The sequence below is a fragment of the Corapipo altera genome, unplaced genomic scaffold (genome assembly GCF_003945725.1).
Source record: "Corapipo altera isolate COAL_440 unplaced genomic scaffold, ASM394572v1 75, whole genome shotgun sequence".
NCBI classification, from domain to species: Eukaryota; Metazoa; Chordata; class Aves; order Passeriformes; family Pipridae; genus Corapipo; species Corapipo altera.
Window position 1 is genome coordinate 1,560,837 of NW_020884887.1, and position 20,030 is coordinate 1,580,866.

General features: G+C 40.7%; 1 protein-coding gene across 2 annotated transcripts in view; it reads left to right on the forward strand.

Annotated features, from left to right (window-relative positions):
- The window catches only part of SLIT3 (slit guidance ligand 3), a 477,403-nt gene that overhangs the window by 296,236 nt on the left and 161,137 nt on the right, over positions 1-20,030 (forward strand). For both annotated transcript variants that reach the window (XM_027643335.1, XM_027643336.1), the window contains one exon: positions 11,203-11,344. In XM_027643335.1, coding sequence (XP_027499136.1) covers positions 11,203-11,344 — 142 coding nt within the window. The remainder of the gene's footprint in view (positions 1-11,202; positions 11,345-20,030) is intronic.

Below are 20,030 nucleotides of genomic sequence, written 5' to 3' on the forward strand. Positions count from 1 at the left end.
AGCAGGTTTTGGATGCTATATGCCAAGCTGGAAAAGAAAAACTGAAACAATGGCAGAGAGGTGGCATAACTGGAACCCAAATTGCTCGATTCCCTCTAGACATGTCCTGTACTGTGATGTTTATAAGCATTAGCAGCAAAGCTCAAGATAGTGTTGCTGAAGCCAGAGTTACATGCAGATATATCTGGGTGAACTGAGTCATACCTGTGTAACCTGGGAGTCAGTCTTTCAAAAATGTTATTCAGTTCATGCACATGAATCATAAAAATGCTTTTTCCAATGGCCCTTGTGGACCAAGTGTGAGCAGCAAGAGGAGCTATTCCAGGTTTCACTTGCTCGTGCCCATGAGCATTTGGCTCAGAGCTGGAGGTGAAGGTGCAGAATTCAGTGGTGCACAGTTGCCTGGAGATGGGTTTGCAAGTATGTGTAATTGGATTTGTGTTACTGAGGAAAAGGGGAGAAGTCATGGACAGACCTGAGTGGGGCTGGGACTCGACAGCCCCTCACCATTGGAGGAGAGGTGAATGCTGCTACCAGTCCTGTCACCCACCAGGGCCTTCTGGCTGGCTTCTGCAGCAAGCTGTCCCCTCCTCGTTGGAGAGTCTCTCCTCCAGAGCCACCCCTGACAGAACAGCCTTCCTGGGCCTTTGCCTTTAAGGCCATCTGTTCCCAGGGAAAACTCCAAACACACTCTTCCTCCTGCACAGTTGGTTATTGAGCTCTGGGATGCATTTGGTGAGACAGTCTCCTACAAGGTACTATGTGTAAGAGGGGAAATTGTGTGGCACCAGAGGATGAGCCCCTTGTTGATGTGCTGCACAAAGGTAGCAGGCTGTATTTCACATAGGTAACATGCTGTATTTCATATAGGTAATGCGCTGTATTTCACACAGGTAACATGCTGTTTTTCACATAGATAAAGAAGTGTATTTTGCATAGGTAGCAGGCTGTATTTCATATAGATAGCATGATATATTTCACATAGGTAGCATGATGTATTTCTTCTCTCTCCACCATATTCTTGCCATTCACTGCCACACTGATGTGATAGGAGAAGACAGTACTCTAAGTAAAGACTTAGCATGAGTTGAAATACTACCTGATCTTTGGGACTTGTTTATTTTTATGTTTCATTAGCTAGCAGAGAAGCATCTGGGGGTTCTGGCTTATGCTCAGTACCTCTTAGAGCCTTCCAGTCTTTGCCTGGATCAAACCCAACTTCCTTCCCATGCTCAGATGCTTCACTGTTCAACTGGCCTTGCCTTCTCTGTCTCTCTCAAACACACTTTATCTCTCTGCCTATTTGTCTGTCTCTTGTCCTCCCCTGACCTCCTTATGATAGTAATTTTATTTCATTTTCCTCTCATATAAGTTTTATTATAGCTCTTTGATTTTTCTTCTCCCTGCTCTTTACTTATTGAAGTTGAAATTAATCTGCATATTGATCAGTTATGTCAAGTCATAATGTGTTTTCTCACCTGCATCAGTGTGGCTGTAAAGCTTTGACAGCTGAAGCAGTGGGTTTGTGAAGTTTTGCAGTTGTGCCACCAGCAGCCCCTTGGTCTTTTCAGGGCTCTGTTCAGGAGACACTGAGTGACCCCATTTAGATTTTTTTTATCATTCTGGTTTTCCTAAATATATACATGGGGAAAAAAAAATACATCTGAACTGTCTGTCTAAGAATAAAGCAGCTGCATTTAGGAGCATTGAATCTCATACTGGGACTGTAGCACACTTCAGCTGCTGTCCAGGTTTGTTATAATTTTGGCCAGTAATTTAATGTATTTTACAGTGGACAGTGTTTGAAATGGTGTATGAACATCAGATGAGATTTCTTAGAGTAGACCAGAGATCTATTTTTCTAAGAGTTGATGAAATTTATAAGTGTAAAATATGTGATTTTTAAGTACTTTTCTAAGATAGGGGTTTTTTTAATAATGAAAGAAGCATTCTAGAGAAGGAAGGTAGATCAATAAAACATTCCCTTTTTTTATTAGAAACCATTTTCTGTGATCCTTGATCCTTAGTTGCCATTCAGAGGGTCTCCAAGAACCTGAAAGAAGTCAAGATGCATAATTTGGATTCAATAAGTTAAAATTCAGTCTGAAATTTACTCAAGAGAGAAAGTATTACCACAGACAAGTGTCCAGTGATTTCTGCTTATATAAACCGATACTGATTTTAAGAAAACAGTGGATTGACCCAAATCTTGGTTGAAGATCTAAAGTTTCTGATTCATGTAGTGAGACTGCAGCTGAGGTATAATAAAGAGAAAAATATGTTAGCTTCCTGCTGCTTCATGCAGACTGGGAGCCCTAATGAGGCAGCAGATTTATTTGTTTAGGTGAGGTCAAATGGCCTTAAAACAAAGCTGTTACTCTGTGACCTGGACCAAGGAGCTCAGGAGATTGTCTTGCTCCGTTTTTTAACTAATAATTTCATAACATATTGTTGAGGAGTAACTAATAAAACAGCACTCTTCAAGCTTAGTGTCTTAATGAGAGCATTCAGGAGATGCCAAAGGAAAAGTGCGTGGGGAGAGGAACTCCCCCCCCATCTGCTGCTGTTTAAAACTCTGTGCAAGGGTGTATCTGTGGGCTGGGGAGGAGCTGCCAGCAGGGAGGATTGGTGTTCCTTGCAAACTGAAGAGGGGGAAGGACTGTTTGCTAATGCTGCAGGGCAGTGACTCCTGACGGATTCTCTCCTTGCTGTCCAACCCAGCTCATGCAGAGAAGGGCTGCTGATGACCTTCTGATGGTTCTGATGGTCACAGGAACTGGATAAGGGAACTGGGAGGAGGAGAAGGAGGAAAACTTTTCCTCTGTGTGTGCCAATGGTCACTTCCTGCCATGTGGGACATCCTCACTGTACAGCTGTTTTATTGCTTTTAGAATGAGCTTGACCATTTCATCCAACTCTGACCTTTCTCCACAAGAGTCACCTGTGGGTCATGTCAGGCACAGCATCCTTTTCTTTCTCCCTGTAAAGCTGGTTCTTGCTTTTTCTGGCCATTCAAAGACCCCCTAAGTGCTCTTACAATGAATGGAGTCTAGGCACGACTTACAGTGTAAGACTTTTAAAACCTTTTGGTAAAAATTGTGGTTTAAATTTGATCTTGGGAAATTTCTGTGGAATGCTGTTAGAATTTTTACCTCCTGTTACAATGTGCTACCACAAACTAACATTAACGACCAGTCTAAAGAAACTTTTCAATACTGTGCAGTTGTTAGTTGCTCCTCAAATGAAATCCTGGAGGAGATTTGGGGAGATACTAATCACTGTTTATCAGTTTGTTTGTTTTATGTTTCCATTAAGTTTCTAATAACAAATTTTAGTTTACTCTAGCACTACCAGTTATGTTGTTTTAGACTGTAGGAATTTACTTCTTGACTTGCTTTGTATGTAAGATGCCACATATGGTGCTTTTCATTTGAGTGACCATCTTGCAATTCTGAGGGATAAATACGTATTTATTAAGGCACTTAATACTTCTTTGAGGGTTAAAGCTGAAAATTGGCTTTTAATTACAGTAAATTTAGTTTTACTGTTGAAAATTATGTCTTACCTTTCAGTATAATTAGCTTTTTTTTTCCTTGAAACCCTCTGTTCCCCGGAGCAGTATGTATAGTGCCTTAATGCTTATTTAATGATGGCAGGTTGGGGTATAATTATTCTACCATTGAGCTTTTGAACTGTTGCTGTAAAAATAATAACATGATTAGCTTTTATGTTAATGTCCAAAGCTTGTTTTATTACAAGTTGTGTTGGCAGTATTTTGGTACAGAAAAAGCTTCATGGCAGTGCCACAACTGCTCTAGAGCCAATTCACAGAGAGCAGTGGTGTTAAATACACAGGAACAGGGTTGACTTTGAGTATGTAGACAAACCTTTGTAAGAAATCTGTAGAGTTTTTTCTGTTCAATACATGTATGTGATTGGCAACTCATTTATAGGCACACAGTTAATGAGAGTAATTAAACCAGACATAGAGCTGCTTTATGGACAGTGAAATTAGTGATGTTATGTAGTTGCGTTACACCCATGGTGGGTTGGCAGTGGCCCACCATCAGCCACTCTACTGCTCACACTCCCCCTCCTCACTCTTCTCCTCCTGGGGTGAAACCAGTATCTGCTCCAGCACCTGCTTCCCCTCCTTACTCTCTGAGTTTGCTGCTTGCAGGACTGTCTCTCACACTTTTTTTCCTCACTCCCTACTGCCTGACACCATTTTGCCCTTTCTCAGGTGCATTCTTACAGAGGCACCACCACCTTCACGGGCAGGCTGAGCTGTGGAGCTGAATAGAAGTGTCTGGAACTGCCACAGCATCTCCTCACAGTAGCCTCCCTGGCAGCTCTGGGCACCAACAACACCCTGTACCCAAACTGAAGGAGTCTCCTGGCCCATTGAATTAACTCCTATAATGACAGGCAAACATGTTTAGGTCAGGAGATCCGTAAGAATTTTATTCTATAATTTCCAGACACCGTAAAGAGCTCGAATGTACCGGGGGCCTCTTGCAAAAGACCAAAGACAGTGACTCCAGTTTGTCTCAGGGCAAAGGCAGGAAAGGTCAGTGTTACCCCTCCTTCCTTAGTGTGTTCCATATGTCAAAGAATTTGATCCATGGAATCCCCAGGTGGCCCTGGGAAGGGGATGATGCTTCACTTTTCAGTCCTTGCCCACTCTGCTGGAAAAAGGTGTTTTCTCACTCCAGATCTGACCAGGCTGGATCCCTTGGATGTCATTATCAGGAGAATAATTACATTATACCAGCCATCCCTGAATAGCTGTGTGAAGCTGTAATGCCTCTGGCTGGAGTGAATCCCATCTTCCTCCTCCCCCTGAAGAGCCCAGCTGTAGTGCCAAGGCAGGGAAAGCCCCACTTTAACTGTGGCAGGATCAAACAAAGCCACGTGGTATTTAAAACTCCTTTTCAAGTAGCAGCAAAAAAACCCCAAGGGCTTGAAGCATAGTCTTAAACTTTTCCTATTTCTTCCAGAACTTCAACAGATTTCCTTGTGAAACAGTTCAGGATGGATCACCTGTTTAGAACTGTACTCCCATCATAGGCTTACAATTGATCATGACCATTATCTATCTTTTAACCTAGTACAGGTGGTATCCTTCCACTTAAATAATTTATCTTCCTCTTCATTTTTATGCTTGAATATATTTATAAGTTCTCTGCATTATTTCTGGACCTATTTTTAAGTGTCAGTTCACATGCACCTCTGAGACTGCTGATACAAGTTGTGGAATTGGCATTAGTGTGATGAGTGTGCATGGGCAAAAGCACTACATCTTTTAAGACTTTCTAGTAGCATTATTTTAGTGTTTGACCTGCTTTGGAAGAGCAAACAATATACAAACCCACAGAACTCTTTCAGGAGAACATTTATGGACACACGTATGTGTTGACAGGGCTGGAGAAAGACCTTGGAAAAAAGGCTCAGAGTGGGCACAGGGCATAGGAAATATTCTGCCTTTTCAATCCCTCCTGTGAAAGGCTTAGGTGGAATAAATTTCCCTGAGAGAAAACCACCTTTGTCATAGTTTTGCACAGACTTCAGTTGTCTCACAGATTATTTTTTATTAATCCCTCAGAAGACCAAATCTACCTGTTCAACCTCAGCGGTTACAGGTGAGCCTCTTTCTTTGTTCTGCTGCTTTTCCATTTTGCTTAGAAGTATTCTATATAATTTTGGTGCTATTATTGTTAATGAAGTAATTGGAATACTAGTGCTTTTAGGATAAGGTAGTGTGAAGTAAGATCTGACTTTCAATGGTGTTGCCTTACTGATAGAGTTTGAAACATGCTAAGTAGGATTTTGTGGAATAAAGTAGTCTTCATCCACTAAACCAGACCTTCCTTTCACTGCAATTGGATATTTCTGGTTTTACTCCTCGATATTTATTTGTAAACTGATTAGTGTTGACTTTTGCCCACAGAACACTTGTGCTCGTGTGCCAGGAATTTTTATCAGATACATTTACTGTTTGGGAACGTTCAGCAAAGCAGTGAAGTAGAATCAAATAATGAATATTCATGACTAGAAAATTTTTGCATACCATGAACTTGATGGTATTAACATCCTCAATTAGGGGCTCAAGTTACTAATCATAAATCTTAAAGCTGTGCTCAATGAATAACTGTTGAACAATCGTAGATAGAAATATTTGCAGAAAGCATTTGCTGCCCATTTATTGTAGAATAAACAGATTTGTGCAAAGTTTGTCCATTAGAGGAATATTTGCCATCCATAAGGAATGTTGGCTTTGCAGAAGGTCAGCTGTGATTCCCTCTCTGCAGGACTGTGTGTGCTCAAATGTACCTTTATGCTGGGATGCAGACACCAGTCAGGAGCAATACATCTGTTTTAGGTGGCTCTTTGAGTGTGTATCACTGGGAATTTAGTGCAGACTATAGCTCATGCAATAATAATTGATTTCAGAGGTTCCCATGGGTTATTTAATTAAACCTCAAAAGGTCAGACTGTATCCATGGATCTGCAATACTCATAGTGTTTTGTTTATCGATCAATAATTTCATGTCTGGTATACTTAAAATTATGTAAACTTGCCACAGATTTTTAACCTGTAAGCCCTGTCAGATTTATCTTAATATCCATTAATATTCTTTACAATTAGCTATGTTTTGCTGGTGGAAAAGAGCTGCTGCAAAGGCAACTGGATAGGTGAGGAGGTAATAAAACACACTACTTAGTGTGCTGTAATTGGGTGTCAGTGAAAATGAGATTATTTAGTTTATTTAGTAATTGCAAAATTTATTTTAGATGCCTGTGACATTTAAACTGTCCATTTATACACCATAACCATTCTATTCTGATAATTATAATATCAGTCTGTTTGCTGCATTTAAAAGGCTAGAAGCTAATTAGAAGCTCATTTGGAAAAAAAAGCATTTAATTTCTCTGTAAACTGCTGGGTCCTAAGTCTCTCCTCTTTTCTCTCTCCCCCTAACCCATAGTCTGAGACTAAAATCAAGTGCTGCCAGATATTAACTATCATAATCACTGACCTTGTCATTCCATTACATCAGGCACAAAAAGCATAGTAATTTTTGTTAAATCACGTTCCCATTTTAGCTTCCACATGTTGTTAGTGTTTTTCTTACAGCAAAATGTATAATTGAGTTGATGATTTTTATCTGTTAGAGAAAAATATAATTAACGTGGTGAACTAGGGCTGCTGTGTAACAGAAAAGATCTGAGATGGCAAGATGACAGATCATAAGAACAACTTCAGAAGGGAGATAGATAATATAAATACAACTGGCTTGTCTGTGGCCATTTCCTTTTGCTGCATCCACGCCATAAGGAGTTTACTGCACTTGTGGAGTACACAAAGAATTCCTGGAATAATTCTACCTTTCCTGTGTCTTTCCTTTTGGAGAAGTATTGGCAGCAAAAGGAAAATCCTTTTCTTAGATTTCAAATACCTTTCTTTAGAGGTTGTGTTGCCTTGGGGCCCTTGATGTGTCTGTATGCTCATACTCTGCATACCTGGGAAAGTCATACCCAAATTTTAATAAATTTATATTCCATAGATTACTTAGACTTATTTTCTTGACTGATCCTTTCTTTACCAGCTCCCCACAACTATACAAACTTTAAACTGATTAATCTCTCTTGGATTTTTTTGTACTTTAATTCTATAGATTCGATAACAGTAGATCCTCATTTAAGTGGAGCTGTTGAATCAGATGTGCTAAATACCTGTTGAGTGTGTGTAATACAGTATTTTGCTCTTTGCAAAGGAGAAACAAGAGAAAGCATTTAATAATAATAATAATTTATGCAAAAAGTCATTCTATCAATAAAGTTTTCAGAAATCTACAGTCTACATCTACTTTTGCTAATGAAGAAGAAAGAATTTCACCTGCTCTAAAGGGCTGTGCTCATAGTGCTTAGGGACATGGTTTAGTGGTGGAACTGCAGTGCTGAGTTAATGATCTTAGAGGGCTTTTCCAGCCTTAGTAATTTTATGATTTTACTCTTGCTGCCTGTTTTTTCTACCAGACAGACTTGTGTTTCTATCCCTCCTCTTTCTTTTCAGACTGCTTTATATAATCCCCTCCTTTCATCCCCTCCAGTGCAGATCACCCTGCAACACTGCATCACAAAACTGTGGAGGTGCTGAGCCGAGTCCCACTGACTCTTCTAGTGTTGATTTAGATGCAGTAGAGTCAGAAAAGACTCTTTGAACTCCAGCTGGCAATCCATCAGGTGTTTTGATGTTGTACCCTAACAAAAAGGGAGGTTATCACTGCTCCTCTAACCCACAGTGATATGTGGTAGTGTTATAACTGTGCAAAATGCATTTTCCCCCTGCTACAAAGCCACTTCAGAAAGCACATCAGATGTGTGGTGATAAAGGATGTGGGGAAGATTTGACCTTGCTGCCAACTTCTTGCCTCCCAAAGAGCAAGGATTGCTCTGAAGTATTTCTTTCCAGTTGGATAATTTCTGCCTGTCCCTAAAAGCTTTCAGTAGCTCGTTTGCACTTCACTCCTCCTTCATTTAGTTTTGCCCATGGCACCACAAGGTAGGCAGGCAGAGAGAAAATGTAAAATATTAGCAGTCAGGTTCCAAGAGCAAATTTCTTGTTCTTAAACTTAATAGAGAGCAGTGCATGTTTTGAGGAAATATAAACTACTTTTGGGAGTAGTCACAGTTAAAATATAAAAGAAACCTTAGACTTGCCTTAGATTGGCAAAGCTGGCAATGCTGTTGGAGCAGAGCACTGTTAATTTTGCAGGAATTCTATTCACTGACAATGGTGCCCTGCATTTCTGTGGCCAGAAGACAGACCCCAGGGAGCTGCTTGCCCTGCCTGTTATACATGTGCTTGTTTAACTAGTGACATTGTTTTGTCTTGTTTAGTTCAAATAGCTACCCCTTAAACACTATATTAAATGCATGGTCATGTGTGTAGACTATGTTAAGACAGATTTTGAAACTGGACAAGTCGAAGTTCAAGGTGCCTGATAATTATAAATTTGTTTCCTTGGACCATATGCATGTGGATTTAGATTTTAATTGCATTATTGAATTATTTTTTACAGTAGATTTTTGCCCAGATGATTCTTGTGGGTGACACTGAAACCAGCTCTGTGTTGAGATGAAAGACTGTTGATGGTAAACTCCTTATCTGCAACTGTCCCAGTGGTTGGAAAGAGGACTATAAATGAGACAGGATATTTTAGCAAAGAGAAGGATCATTAAGATCACCTCCTGGTGAAAGCAGCTGCCCACTCTCATGAAGAATGCATTCGACTCCTGCCCATGCTGGAGTGAAAATTTCCTTTGAGATCCTTTTTTGACTAGATGGTCACTACCTCTGAAAATCTTATTTCTGGATGCCTGAATTGGAGCTCTGGGGCCTGGTCTGCCAAACTGCAGTCACTCACAGCTCTGATTAGCATCAGTGAAAGCTATATTTAAAACACATACAGTGCCATGAAACCCACAGTTTTCTCCTGCTCTCCTGACAGAAAGTCAGGTGGTGACCCAATAAAAACATTTCAAACCCATTACTTGAACTTGGTAACACTTTGCACACAGTTTAAATGGTGATCTTACCCTGAAACTTGGTAGTGTATTTTAATACAAGGCAGTTCTGTCATCCCTGGTTACAAAATAATATTGAAAGGGGGTGACAGCTTGCTTGAACTCAAGGAAATTCAGACAAACTGCAGTGACTTCCCTTCAGAATTCAGTGCCTTTCTGACGGAAGACATGATTTTGCAGTAATTGCCTTTTGCTTTCCAGCAAGTGTAAAGTCAATCTGTAGAAGTTTTCAGCTGATGCCTTTTCAAACTGTACCTGCCTGTCAAAATAATGATACTTAGAGGTGCCACTGAGTGGCTTTCCCGTGGTGGCTTTTCCGTGCTGTTCACAACGCTTTGCAAACAGGAACGTGAGTAGTCTTGATGTACAAGTTGACATTGTTGTGCATAGTTAAGGGCTAAATTGAGCATAAACCAAAGGCATAAATCAAGAGAGAAAATGTATAAGAATTTTTATAACATTTTAGTTGTCATAATGAACACTGGATTGCAAGTTGATGCAAAAAAATATTCTTTTGACTTTTTGTCACGTACAGTTTTAATTCATGGATCATATCATAGATCTTTTCCAAGACAAATCCCAAGAATGCACAGATTTGTGTATAGTTGTTTAATGGTTTTGCATGTATTTGTGCTTTGACAACTATGATATTTTAGTTTTTCCAACCAAAAGGCCAATCTGCCACGACTTTTGTCGCTTTTTACCAGCTCAAGCCTTCACATTTAGCTGTGTCTGGTACCTGAGGTTCCTTGTGTTACATGTACTTTGGAAATATGACTCACTATAAATAAACCAATAACTGCTACATCTTGATAACCTCCATTAGCATAGCAAACCCATTTTATCTATGGCTAAGTGTATGCATATATCAGAACTTCCAGTGTAAGAATCATAACCATTTGAGTAAAATTGACATAATTGCTACAGTTTCAAAAAAAACTTAATGACACGTAATTAAACCTGAATCTTATGAATTGACTAATATGGATATAGAGCAATGTCCTCGTACTACACCTTCGCTCTATGAGAAGCTTTGTGTCTCTCAGTGGTATTACTAATTCAAGGAAGGGTTTGAAGTTTTGAACTCATGTATTTCTAAATTCTTTTTGTGTTTCCATTAACTACATTGTCTAATCTTGAAAAAACTGGCTCTCTATTTCCAGTCTGATGCCATAACATGTTACCTCATTTCAAAAACATAAGTCATCATCGATGACAGTCTTCTCTCAGTACGTAAAAATACTCAAGAAGTGTTTGTGTAACAGAAACTTCTAAGCAGAGATAACTTTTGGAAATACTACTTGATCCTGAGGTTTAATTTTGAAATCTTTGAATAACTTGATAGGGCTGATCATGGAGGAGACCAAAGAAGTGTTCATGAGGGAAAGAGATTGATAGACTGGAGACTGAGGAGGAATAAGAACACAGTAATCTTCTACACATTTTTCTCTGCAGTTGATGTGTAGCACATTATGTTCACTGAATCCAAATAAATTATTACTTTATACAGTAAAAGGATCTGGAAAACTCCAAACCTGATGTATTTAGTTGTTAAAATCTCGGCCGATCATTTTTTTAAAACTAATGTTCAGTGTTTTCATTCTGTCTCAGGTTCCCAGTCTGAACCTCCCTCGTGCAGTGCCAGTTCCATCACCTGCCCATCTGCCTGCACCTGCAGCAACAATGTAGTGGATTGTCGAGGAAGGGGCTTAACAGAAATCCCAGCTAACCTGCCAGAGGACATTTGGGAAATGTAAGTGCCAGTGTAATGCGATCTTTTCCTTGTCTCTCCATTTTTATTCCTTCTGGGGGAATAAAGGCCTTCTGTGTGGAAGAAAGGCACATGTTTTGAAAACTATTCTGTTATCAGGTATAGTGTAGTTGTTCTCTTTGGTTTTGTTCTCATCTAAGAGCTCAAAACATTCTTTATTGTAATTTAAGATATTGTTTGACGTTGCCCTACCTAAAAGCAAGATGAAGTTCTTGGTGTATTAAGTTCAGATTGTGTTTGCATCTCACAAACCTGGAATTACAGTTCTGAAGTCAGTAAAAGAAACACACAGTCCTTTTTTATTTCTAGCTAGTGATTTCCCCATGAGATGGAAGGATGTCTTGATAGTTTGGCAGAACGCATTTATAATGAATTAGGACATCAGAGCACATTGTCCCTGCTGATTTTACCTTCTATTTCTTGTCTTCCACATTTTGTTATTCCCAATTCTTTAACAACTTTGTGACCTGTGTGGTGAAATCAGATGCTAGTTTTACAGGCTTATTTGTCTTTACTACCTTTAAGAATCGGAATCTTCTATTTTTGTGTCCATGACTTCATGCTACTGTGGTCTTGAAATACTGTTACATTAAACCAGTTTGCTTTTGGTTAGTCCATAGGGAATGCAGATCAATTCTTTTCCTATTTAGGTGCTTGTCACACAGAGTTTTCTGACATCCAGCCAGCTTTTACAGTCTATACTGTATGAACTCAAATATTGGGTAGTCACCGGACTCATCCATCTCTTGTTGCTGTAGATGTACTGCTACATAGCAAAATTCACTACAATAAAGAATAAATTCATAGGATCATAGAATATTAAGGAAGGGATCCTAAATACCATCTCATTCTACCCCTCTGCCATAGGCAGGGACACCTTCCACTAGCCCAGGTTGCTCCAAACCCCATCTAACCTGGCCTTGGACACTTCCAGGGATGGGGCAGCCACAGCTTCTCTGGGCAACCTGTGCCAGGGCCTCACCACCCTCACAGGGAAGAACTTTTTCCTAATATCCCATCTAACCCTGCCCTCTGGCAGTTTCAAGCCATTCCCCCTTGTCCTGTCACTCCAGACCCTTGTCCCAACTCCCTCTCCAGCTCTCCTGGAGCCCCTTTAGGCCCTGGAAGTGGCTCTCAGATCTCCTCGGAGCCTTCTTGTCTCCGGGTGAAACCCCCCAGCTTTCCCAGCCTGGCTCCAGAGCAGAGGGGCTCCAGACCTCTCATTGTCCTCTGGACTCACTCCAACAGGAGCTCCCTGTCCTTTTTACCCCATGGGCCCATGAGCTGAACGTGGCACTCCAGGTGGGAGTCCCACAAGGGTGGAGCAGGGGGCCAGAATCCATCCCTTCCTTCAACCTGCCGGTCGTGCTGCTTTGGATGCGGTGCAGGGTGTGGGTGGCTCTGAGCTGCAGGCACTCACTGCTGGGTCATGCTGAGCTCCTTCACAACCAACACCCACAGTCCTTCTCCTCAGGGCTGCTCTCAATCCATTCTCCACTCAGCCTTGTGTTTGTGTGCTTAGGATTGCCCTGACCCCGGTGCAGGGCCTTGCTCTTGGCCATGAGGTTTGCACGGACCGACCTCTCCAGCCTATCCAGGTCCCTCTGGATGGCATCCCTTCCCTCCAGTGGGTCAACCACAACACCACGTTTGCCATCTTGGTGCTTTTGGCAAACCTGCTGAGGATGCACTCAATCCCACTGCCCATGTCAGCAGAGATGTTACACAGTGCTGGTCCCAATATCCAACCCCAAGGAGCATTGAATTCAACTAGTTCTTGTATTTCCCTTTAACTCAGTATTTCTTTATGAGCCAAACTGTGTCTGACAAGAACCCTTGACTGACAAACTGTTCTACAATAGTGAAACACAGAGCTGTTGCTCTAACACAGTTATTAAAAGTGACCTACATTTCACTCCGTTTCAGTATTAATTAAAGATCTTTTATTCAGCCTTCCTACCTTTCTTCATTAGCATGGGTAGGCAGAAACTTCTCTGACAAAGCTGCCAACAAGTCCTAAAATTGTTTTTGTTGATAAAACCCTGCCACAAAACAGGTAACGCACTTGTCATGGGGCATAAATCAAGCATCATATAACACTAATTTTCCCTTGCTGCTGACCTCTGCTACATATAACTTAGAGGTCTGTTGTGTTACTCTATTACCCCTTTTTCTCGAGGTGAAGATCTTCATGTCAAGAATGTTTATTATGAAATAAAAAATTTAGGAAAGCCAGAAATCTCTATCGCAGACTTGCTTTTTCATAATTTCATAAAGTAGGTAGCAAGAATGTACAGAATGCAATTCATTTTTTCATAAAGCTTTGTGTTCAGTGGGGAGCTGACATCAGCAGCCAAATTGACTGAGGAAAAATGAGTTACAAGAAATTGAAGCTGAGGAATACAGACTGTGTGCTGAACGCTATGAAAGATTCTCTGCTTACAAAGTGGTTCTCTTGTGCTTTTCAGAGGAGAAATGAACAGTGCATGTTATAGAGAAACACATGAGAATAAGCAGACAAAAGTTTTGCATGAATACTTGGATGAAAACAAAAGTCATTAAGCACCTGGAGGCATATACTGACAAAGAAATACTAAAACAAATATGGCTTGGTGGTTTGTTGGAAATGAACAATATAGTCATTTCACTACATTTAAACAGCATCTACAATGAAAGGAGAAGTTGCATTTATTTAGAAAGGGTGCATGCAAGGTAAATAGGGAGCTTAGAGTGAATGCAGAATGGACTTGACCTTGCAGAGGTATAGGGAAGGAGGGATGACCAACTGGTAGGAGACAGCCTCCAAAGAATCTGATTTTCTGCTCAGACTTCATTGCAACCTTGCAGCCAGCTCCTGTCAGACTGAGTGACAGCTCAGCCCATGGAGGCAGCAGAGCCAAGGCTGTAGCAGAGACTTGTTAAACCCTGAGCTCCCAGCTGTGCCTGCAAGAGTCACTGCCCTGCAGCTTGTGGGAACTCGGAAGGATGTTGTGACAAACCGGAGGGCAACAAGTGTGGCTTTCCCTCAGTGCGTGGTTTGGGCTGCTGTTGGCTCAGGACATGGACTGGATGGGTCCAAGCTCTGGCACTGCTGGGTTTATGCCAGGGAAAGGACAGCTTTCCTACATGCCCAGGTGTGGGGCACTGTACTGTTTCAAATAGTATTTCCTTCAACATCCTGCCTGCCAGGTCTGTTTGATGCCTCCTAGTACTGGAGAGGGATCAGTAACTCCCTATTAATTTTTTCCCCCTCTGGCCACACTTTCCCTCTGCCCCTTCTTTAGAATGAAGTTTTCATGCTATTTGTCTATCTCAGACCAGTCTACTCATTCTTTATTTATCACCTCAAGCGAGGCTGTATTTTAGGATATGAATTCTGAACAGCTTTTGTCTGAGAACTTTGTACACTCTAAAACAGTAATGCAGGGACTACCACTCCTGCCTTTGTGCTTTATAATAGTTAGTGCAAGACCCTTCTGAGTGAAAGCAGGGCACAGCCCCCCAAAACCTGGCCCTCCTGCTCCTTACTCGTCTCAGGGGTGCTGGTGCTGAGATACCTGAAGGTACCAGAGCAGTGACCACTAGCACTGGGCACTGCTTATCTGAAGGATCTTAATGTTTAAAAGGAGGACTGATTTAATTGCTGATACTAAAGGCTGGATTGTGGTTGAGATGCTTGAAAGAATAAAAACTAGCTGGGCTAGTATGGAAACTCTTGGGAAAAGAAGGCTGAACTCAAATCAGGAAACAACCAAACACATGGAGGAGAAGGACTGGGAACAAAGGAAATCAAGATAGGTTGAGCAAAGTGCTGTGAGTCTGAGAAGGTGAGAAATATTTGATGATAAGGCCTGAGATTGCTGTCAGTGAGTCTGGGGCACAGGGTGGGCTGTCGGGATGTGACAGGAGAGCTGGGACATTGGGGTTGGGCAGGGTTTGTGGCCAGGACAGAGTGATGCAGGTAAAGATGGAGCCAAGGAGTCTCTTCCCACCAGAAAGCACATGTATCTTCCAGAGCCTTCCTGCTTTGTCACCATGTACTTGGGAAACCCAACAACAATTTGTGTGTCTGTCCCTGTGCACTAGTGACTATCTAGGCAGAGATTAACTGTTTAAACTCTACACAGAGATTTCCTGCTTTCACTGCTGCTGTTCCAGTTTTAGGCAGCACTGTAGAGGTCTAGGTCTCATACTTTTGTTACACCTAAGTTTCCTTGTGGTAGAATTAGTTGTTTCGGCTTTTGGTTATAAATTAAATATTAAATTATATTTTAATTAAATATATTTTTTAAAAGTAAAAGAAAAATCAGAAAATTACAAAATTAATGTTTTTAGCTGCAGTCTTCATTCGGACCTTTTGTATACATTTATTGTGGTATTCACTCTAACAACAGCATAGTCTCACGTTGCTGTTAAAAGCCTGGATTGATTCCTTGCTGTCTAGGGATGTATCATGGATGTACAGTGAGGCAACCTGTGCATATAGGGTCTGTTTGCTTGTTGCAGAAACAGGAAAATGTAAAATGGGGACTGTGGGGAAGATGATCTCATGAATGGTGTTCAGAGAACTGTGTTGTCTCTTCTTGCCAGGGGTTTTATTAATTGATTCTGGGCAAGGGACTTGCACAGACTTTTCCTGGGTGGTCACTAGTGATGTAATCCTCGGGCTGTGGCTGACTCAGCTGAGACATTCACTAGTGCTGAGGACTCACAGCTGCAGCAAGAGTCAATAGGAGCTGTGCTGTGAACACACTGAGCTGTGCAACGCTAATTACTCTGGAAAGCCAAGTCTCAATTTGTAAGTCTGCAGACTTACAAATCAAACTCCACAATCTACAGTATATCCTTAGACCTTGAAAGTGATCTTAGATCAAACTTGGGCTTTCTCATATCAAATTTGCTTTATTACTGTTACTTAACCTGTACCATACTCTCTGCCTGGTGAGATTAAGAGAAATGTAATTATATAAGGCAAGGGTAATGCTGGATAGGATGTGTCTGAATCACACACGAGGACTGTTTGGTTAAGTGCTGATGTAATTGCTCCAGACAGAGTAAAGAGGCTGTCAGTCCCTCAAGGAAAAGTGCTGCTTAGGCACTGTGTCTGGTGAGAGAACAACCACAGCTCCATCTGACAGCTGAGCAGAGTAAACCAGGATGGCAGCCTTCCCCCCAGCACCTAGGTTTGGCTTAAGGTCAGTTTTAGTCCCTTGTTCTGCGTTGGTTTAGTTTATCATTCTCACTCCTGGTAGCTGAGTTGGTGACTGATATTTTTGTGGGTGTGAGCAGTGCGTGGCTTTGGTGTCTAACTCCTACACTTGGGAAAAAATCTGGGGTTTGAGCACACAGGAAGGATCTGATGTGCTTAACTGTTGGTTTCCTAATGGTTCTGGCAAAATGAGCACAAACCTAATTGTCTGCAAGGCAATCACTTTAAAATGTGATGTTCTACTTGTTCTAACTGTAATGAATGCTTTCCTGACAAATTTAATAGAGATTTGGGTGACGAGGGTACCACTGTGCTGGGCAGTGTTTCAGACAGACCTGTAGACAGACAGGTTTGCTCTAATTGTTGTTTCCAAGATTGTCTCAGGAAGAAATTCCCTTCTCTGTTCTTTAATACCTGTAGGAGTGTGTATTTCAGGAGAGCCAGGAACCTTTATGAAGCTTTCGTGATTTGAGGAAGGTGATGAACACTTAAACTATTGGTATATTCAAAGTGAATTTTCCACCAATTAAAATAAAATCAGAAAAGCTATTATGAAAAGGTTGAGCACTGGTAACTATTTATTATAGTAAGATTATTTCTTTTTATATAAAATTAACTGCTCCACAACATTTTCATGTTTATTAACTAACTTCACTAACTGTGAAGTTCTCAGCTTCTTAAAGGCAGGATTTTTTTCTTTTATCAGGAATATAAGTGTGTAGAAACCATAAACTTCGTGGATAAAGGAATGACAGTTTTGCATTTCTTCCTCCTAAAAGAAAATTATAATAATTTTCCCAGGCTTCCAGTAAATACTGCAGCTGAAGCCAGCACAGTATTTTTGAACACTGTAGTAAATGTTCCATAATTGCCACTGGTGGCAAGTTCTCTGGCTGGGGAATCAGGTTGGCTCCTGTAGTTGAATCATATAATATGATTTTCATTCACTGCTGTAAATTGGCTCTGGACAGCTTCACATGTCAAACTTGACTACTATTTTCTGGATCTCACCAGGAAAACTGTGTCACTCACTCCTTGCATTCAATAGAGGTTTCTGTTGTCGGGCCAAGAAATATGTAGGAAATATTCTGTGAGATCAAGACAGAAAAATAATAAAGAAATAACAAAATATTTTAGATTGAGAGTCAGTGGAGAAACAAATATACGAAAAATGATAAGAATAAAGGTATATTCTGTGCTGAGAGTGATTAAGGAAAACAGAAACCTATGTTTTAGAAACAGGCAGTAACAGCAGGGAGTTTCTGCTGCAAGATCAAGGCAGGACTTATTTCTTACATCTTTTGTTTCATTTCTAAAATTAAGTGTATCTAATGTCATCTGTAGACACAAGATGTTTTTATTTTGATAAATCTAGATTTCATACACATGATAATGTCCCTTTTGGCTGTATCATTTGTTACCCTCTTCACTACTCTTTATAATTGTGAGATTTCTTCTAAAAAAAGGTTATGTACAGGTTAATTTACTCAGCCAAGCTGTGTAGGAGTAAACTTACAAGGTTTGTAGGTTTGAACTTGTCTTGGTTTTTTGGTTTGGGTTTATTTTTGGGTATTTATCTTTTGTGTGTGTGTGTTCTCTTTTCCCCAGAGGCATCTCTTCAGTCCAACAGGAACATAAATTAATAATTATTAATAAAAATGAACGGTATAACCAAAAAGGCACATATCTTTTATCTAATACAAATTTCACTGCAAAGCTCCTGTGTTGCTAAGCAAAACAAGGAGATTGTAATGTATAATGAGTATATACATCCTTAAAGCCAATTATGAAGGGGAGAAGCAATCACAGAAAATAAAATAGGGAACATAAAATCTTCACTTTGACACAAAATATACTAATCAGATTTTTTTTACTGGATGAAACACTAATTGTCTTTTGGCTTACATGTGTTCTCCTGTTTATTTTGCTTAAAAAATTAGGAAAAGAAGGAAGTATTTGAGGAAAGTTTATAGTCAAATGCCATAATCTGTTTTGTTGACAAAGTATTACAGGTGGCAGAATTTCAACTACCAGAAAGCTATTTAATTTTTCTACTAATTTCTGGTGTTCTGCCTTTTTTTTTGTCAGTATTTGTAAAAGTGTAATAAAAATAAATGTTACAGAATGTATGGAGCTCTTAAAAGTAAATTAGATTAGAGATTAAACAATTACTTTTTTTTTTTCTTCCATTTCCAACAAGTCTAAAAGTATATTTTTGTGTTACAACTTGACAAATATCTTGCAAACCAAGTTGAAATCCTCAAATCCCTGAGCTAGGGATAGCACTGTGACAAAATTTGGAGAGTGGTCTGGGCTGGAATTTTCTTGAAGTAATTGGAAGCCAATAGAGGGTGGTTGGGACTGACCTACTCCAGCACTAATGAAATAATAATGGGATGTGTTACGGGGTTAGTCTTTCTGGAACCTCACAGAGCAAAAACTTGTTCTCAGGAACACAAACATTCTGAGTCTGGTTTGTTAAAAACCATTCCTGCTGCTTTACATTCAGGAAATGTAGCCATAGGTGAGTGATTGCTTTCCCATAGGCCCTGTAGAAACCATCTTTCTCCCAGATATGACTTAAAGCTTCAGAAAAAAAAAAAAAAAAGGAAAAAAAACCCCCCAAACCAAAACAACCCCCCCTCCAAAAAAATCCAGTTTTAAAAAAAAATAACAACAGAAAGTGCTCAGCAAAGGTCTAAGGCTGAGTCAGGCTCAGAGCAGATGCTCTGTTGTTGAACACAAGAACTTCATCTCTGTGGGATGGTCTCTTTGGAGCCTTCTGAACTGGAATCTCTTGGTCTGAACTGGAACAATGGGATGTCACAAAAATCCAGGAGTGGGATCCCTGTTGCTGCTGTTTGCTAGACCACAACATCTTGGAAAGACACACACACATGAACTCTTGTGTGCTGGTTGAATGAGGTCTGTGACTGGGCTGCATTTCAGCAGCAGGGAGCTGGAAATTCCCAAATTTCTCCAACCTAAGGACTCTGTGTCTTGGATTTGTGTTCACAGCCTGTATACAGGTAAAATTCTTCCTGTAAACCCTGATCCCAAGTCCAGTGACCCAACAAAGTCTGCTGAGATGGGAACAGGGAGGCATTATGTTGTATTCTACCCCAAAACAGCTTCTGTTAAACCTTTAAGATCCTCACTGGTGGTGGCTCTGGGGAGCTCAACTGGAGTCCCTGGGTTTACAGCTGGGCACAACCCAGAGCAGTTCCTGCAGTGGTGGCATTGCAGTGGCAGGTGCTGGGTGAGGCCCTGCACCCTCACTCCAGGGATGAAGCAAGGAAAATACATGAATGAGACTGGCAGGGGGTATAACAACGAGAGGCTGTGAGAAGGACCAAAAATTCCGACCGGGGGGATGTGGAGTGTCACAGTGGTAGATGGAGAAACCTTGAGGTTTGGCAGTATAATGCTGCATTCTGGTGTTTATGTGGTTAGAGGGAC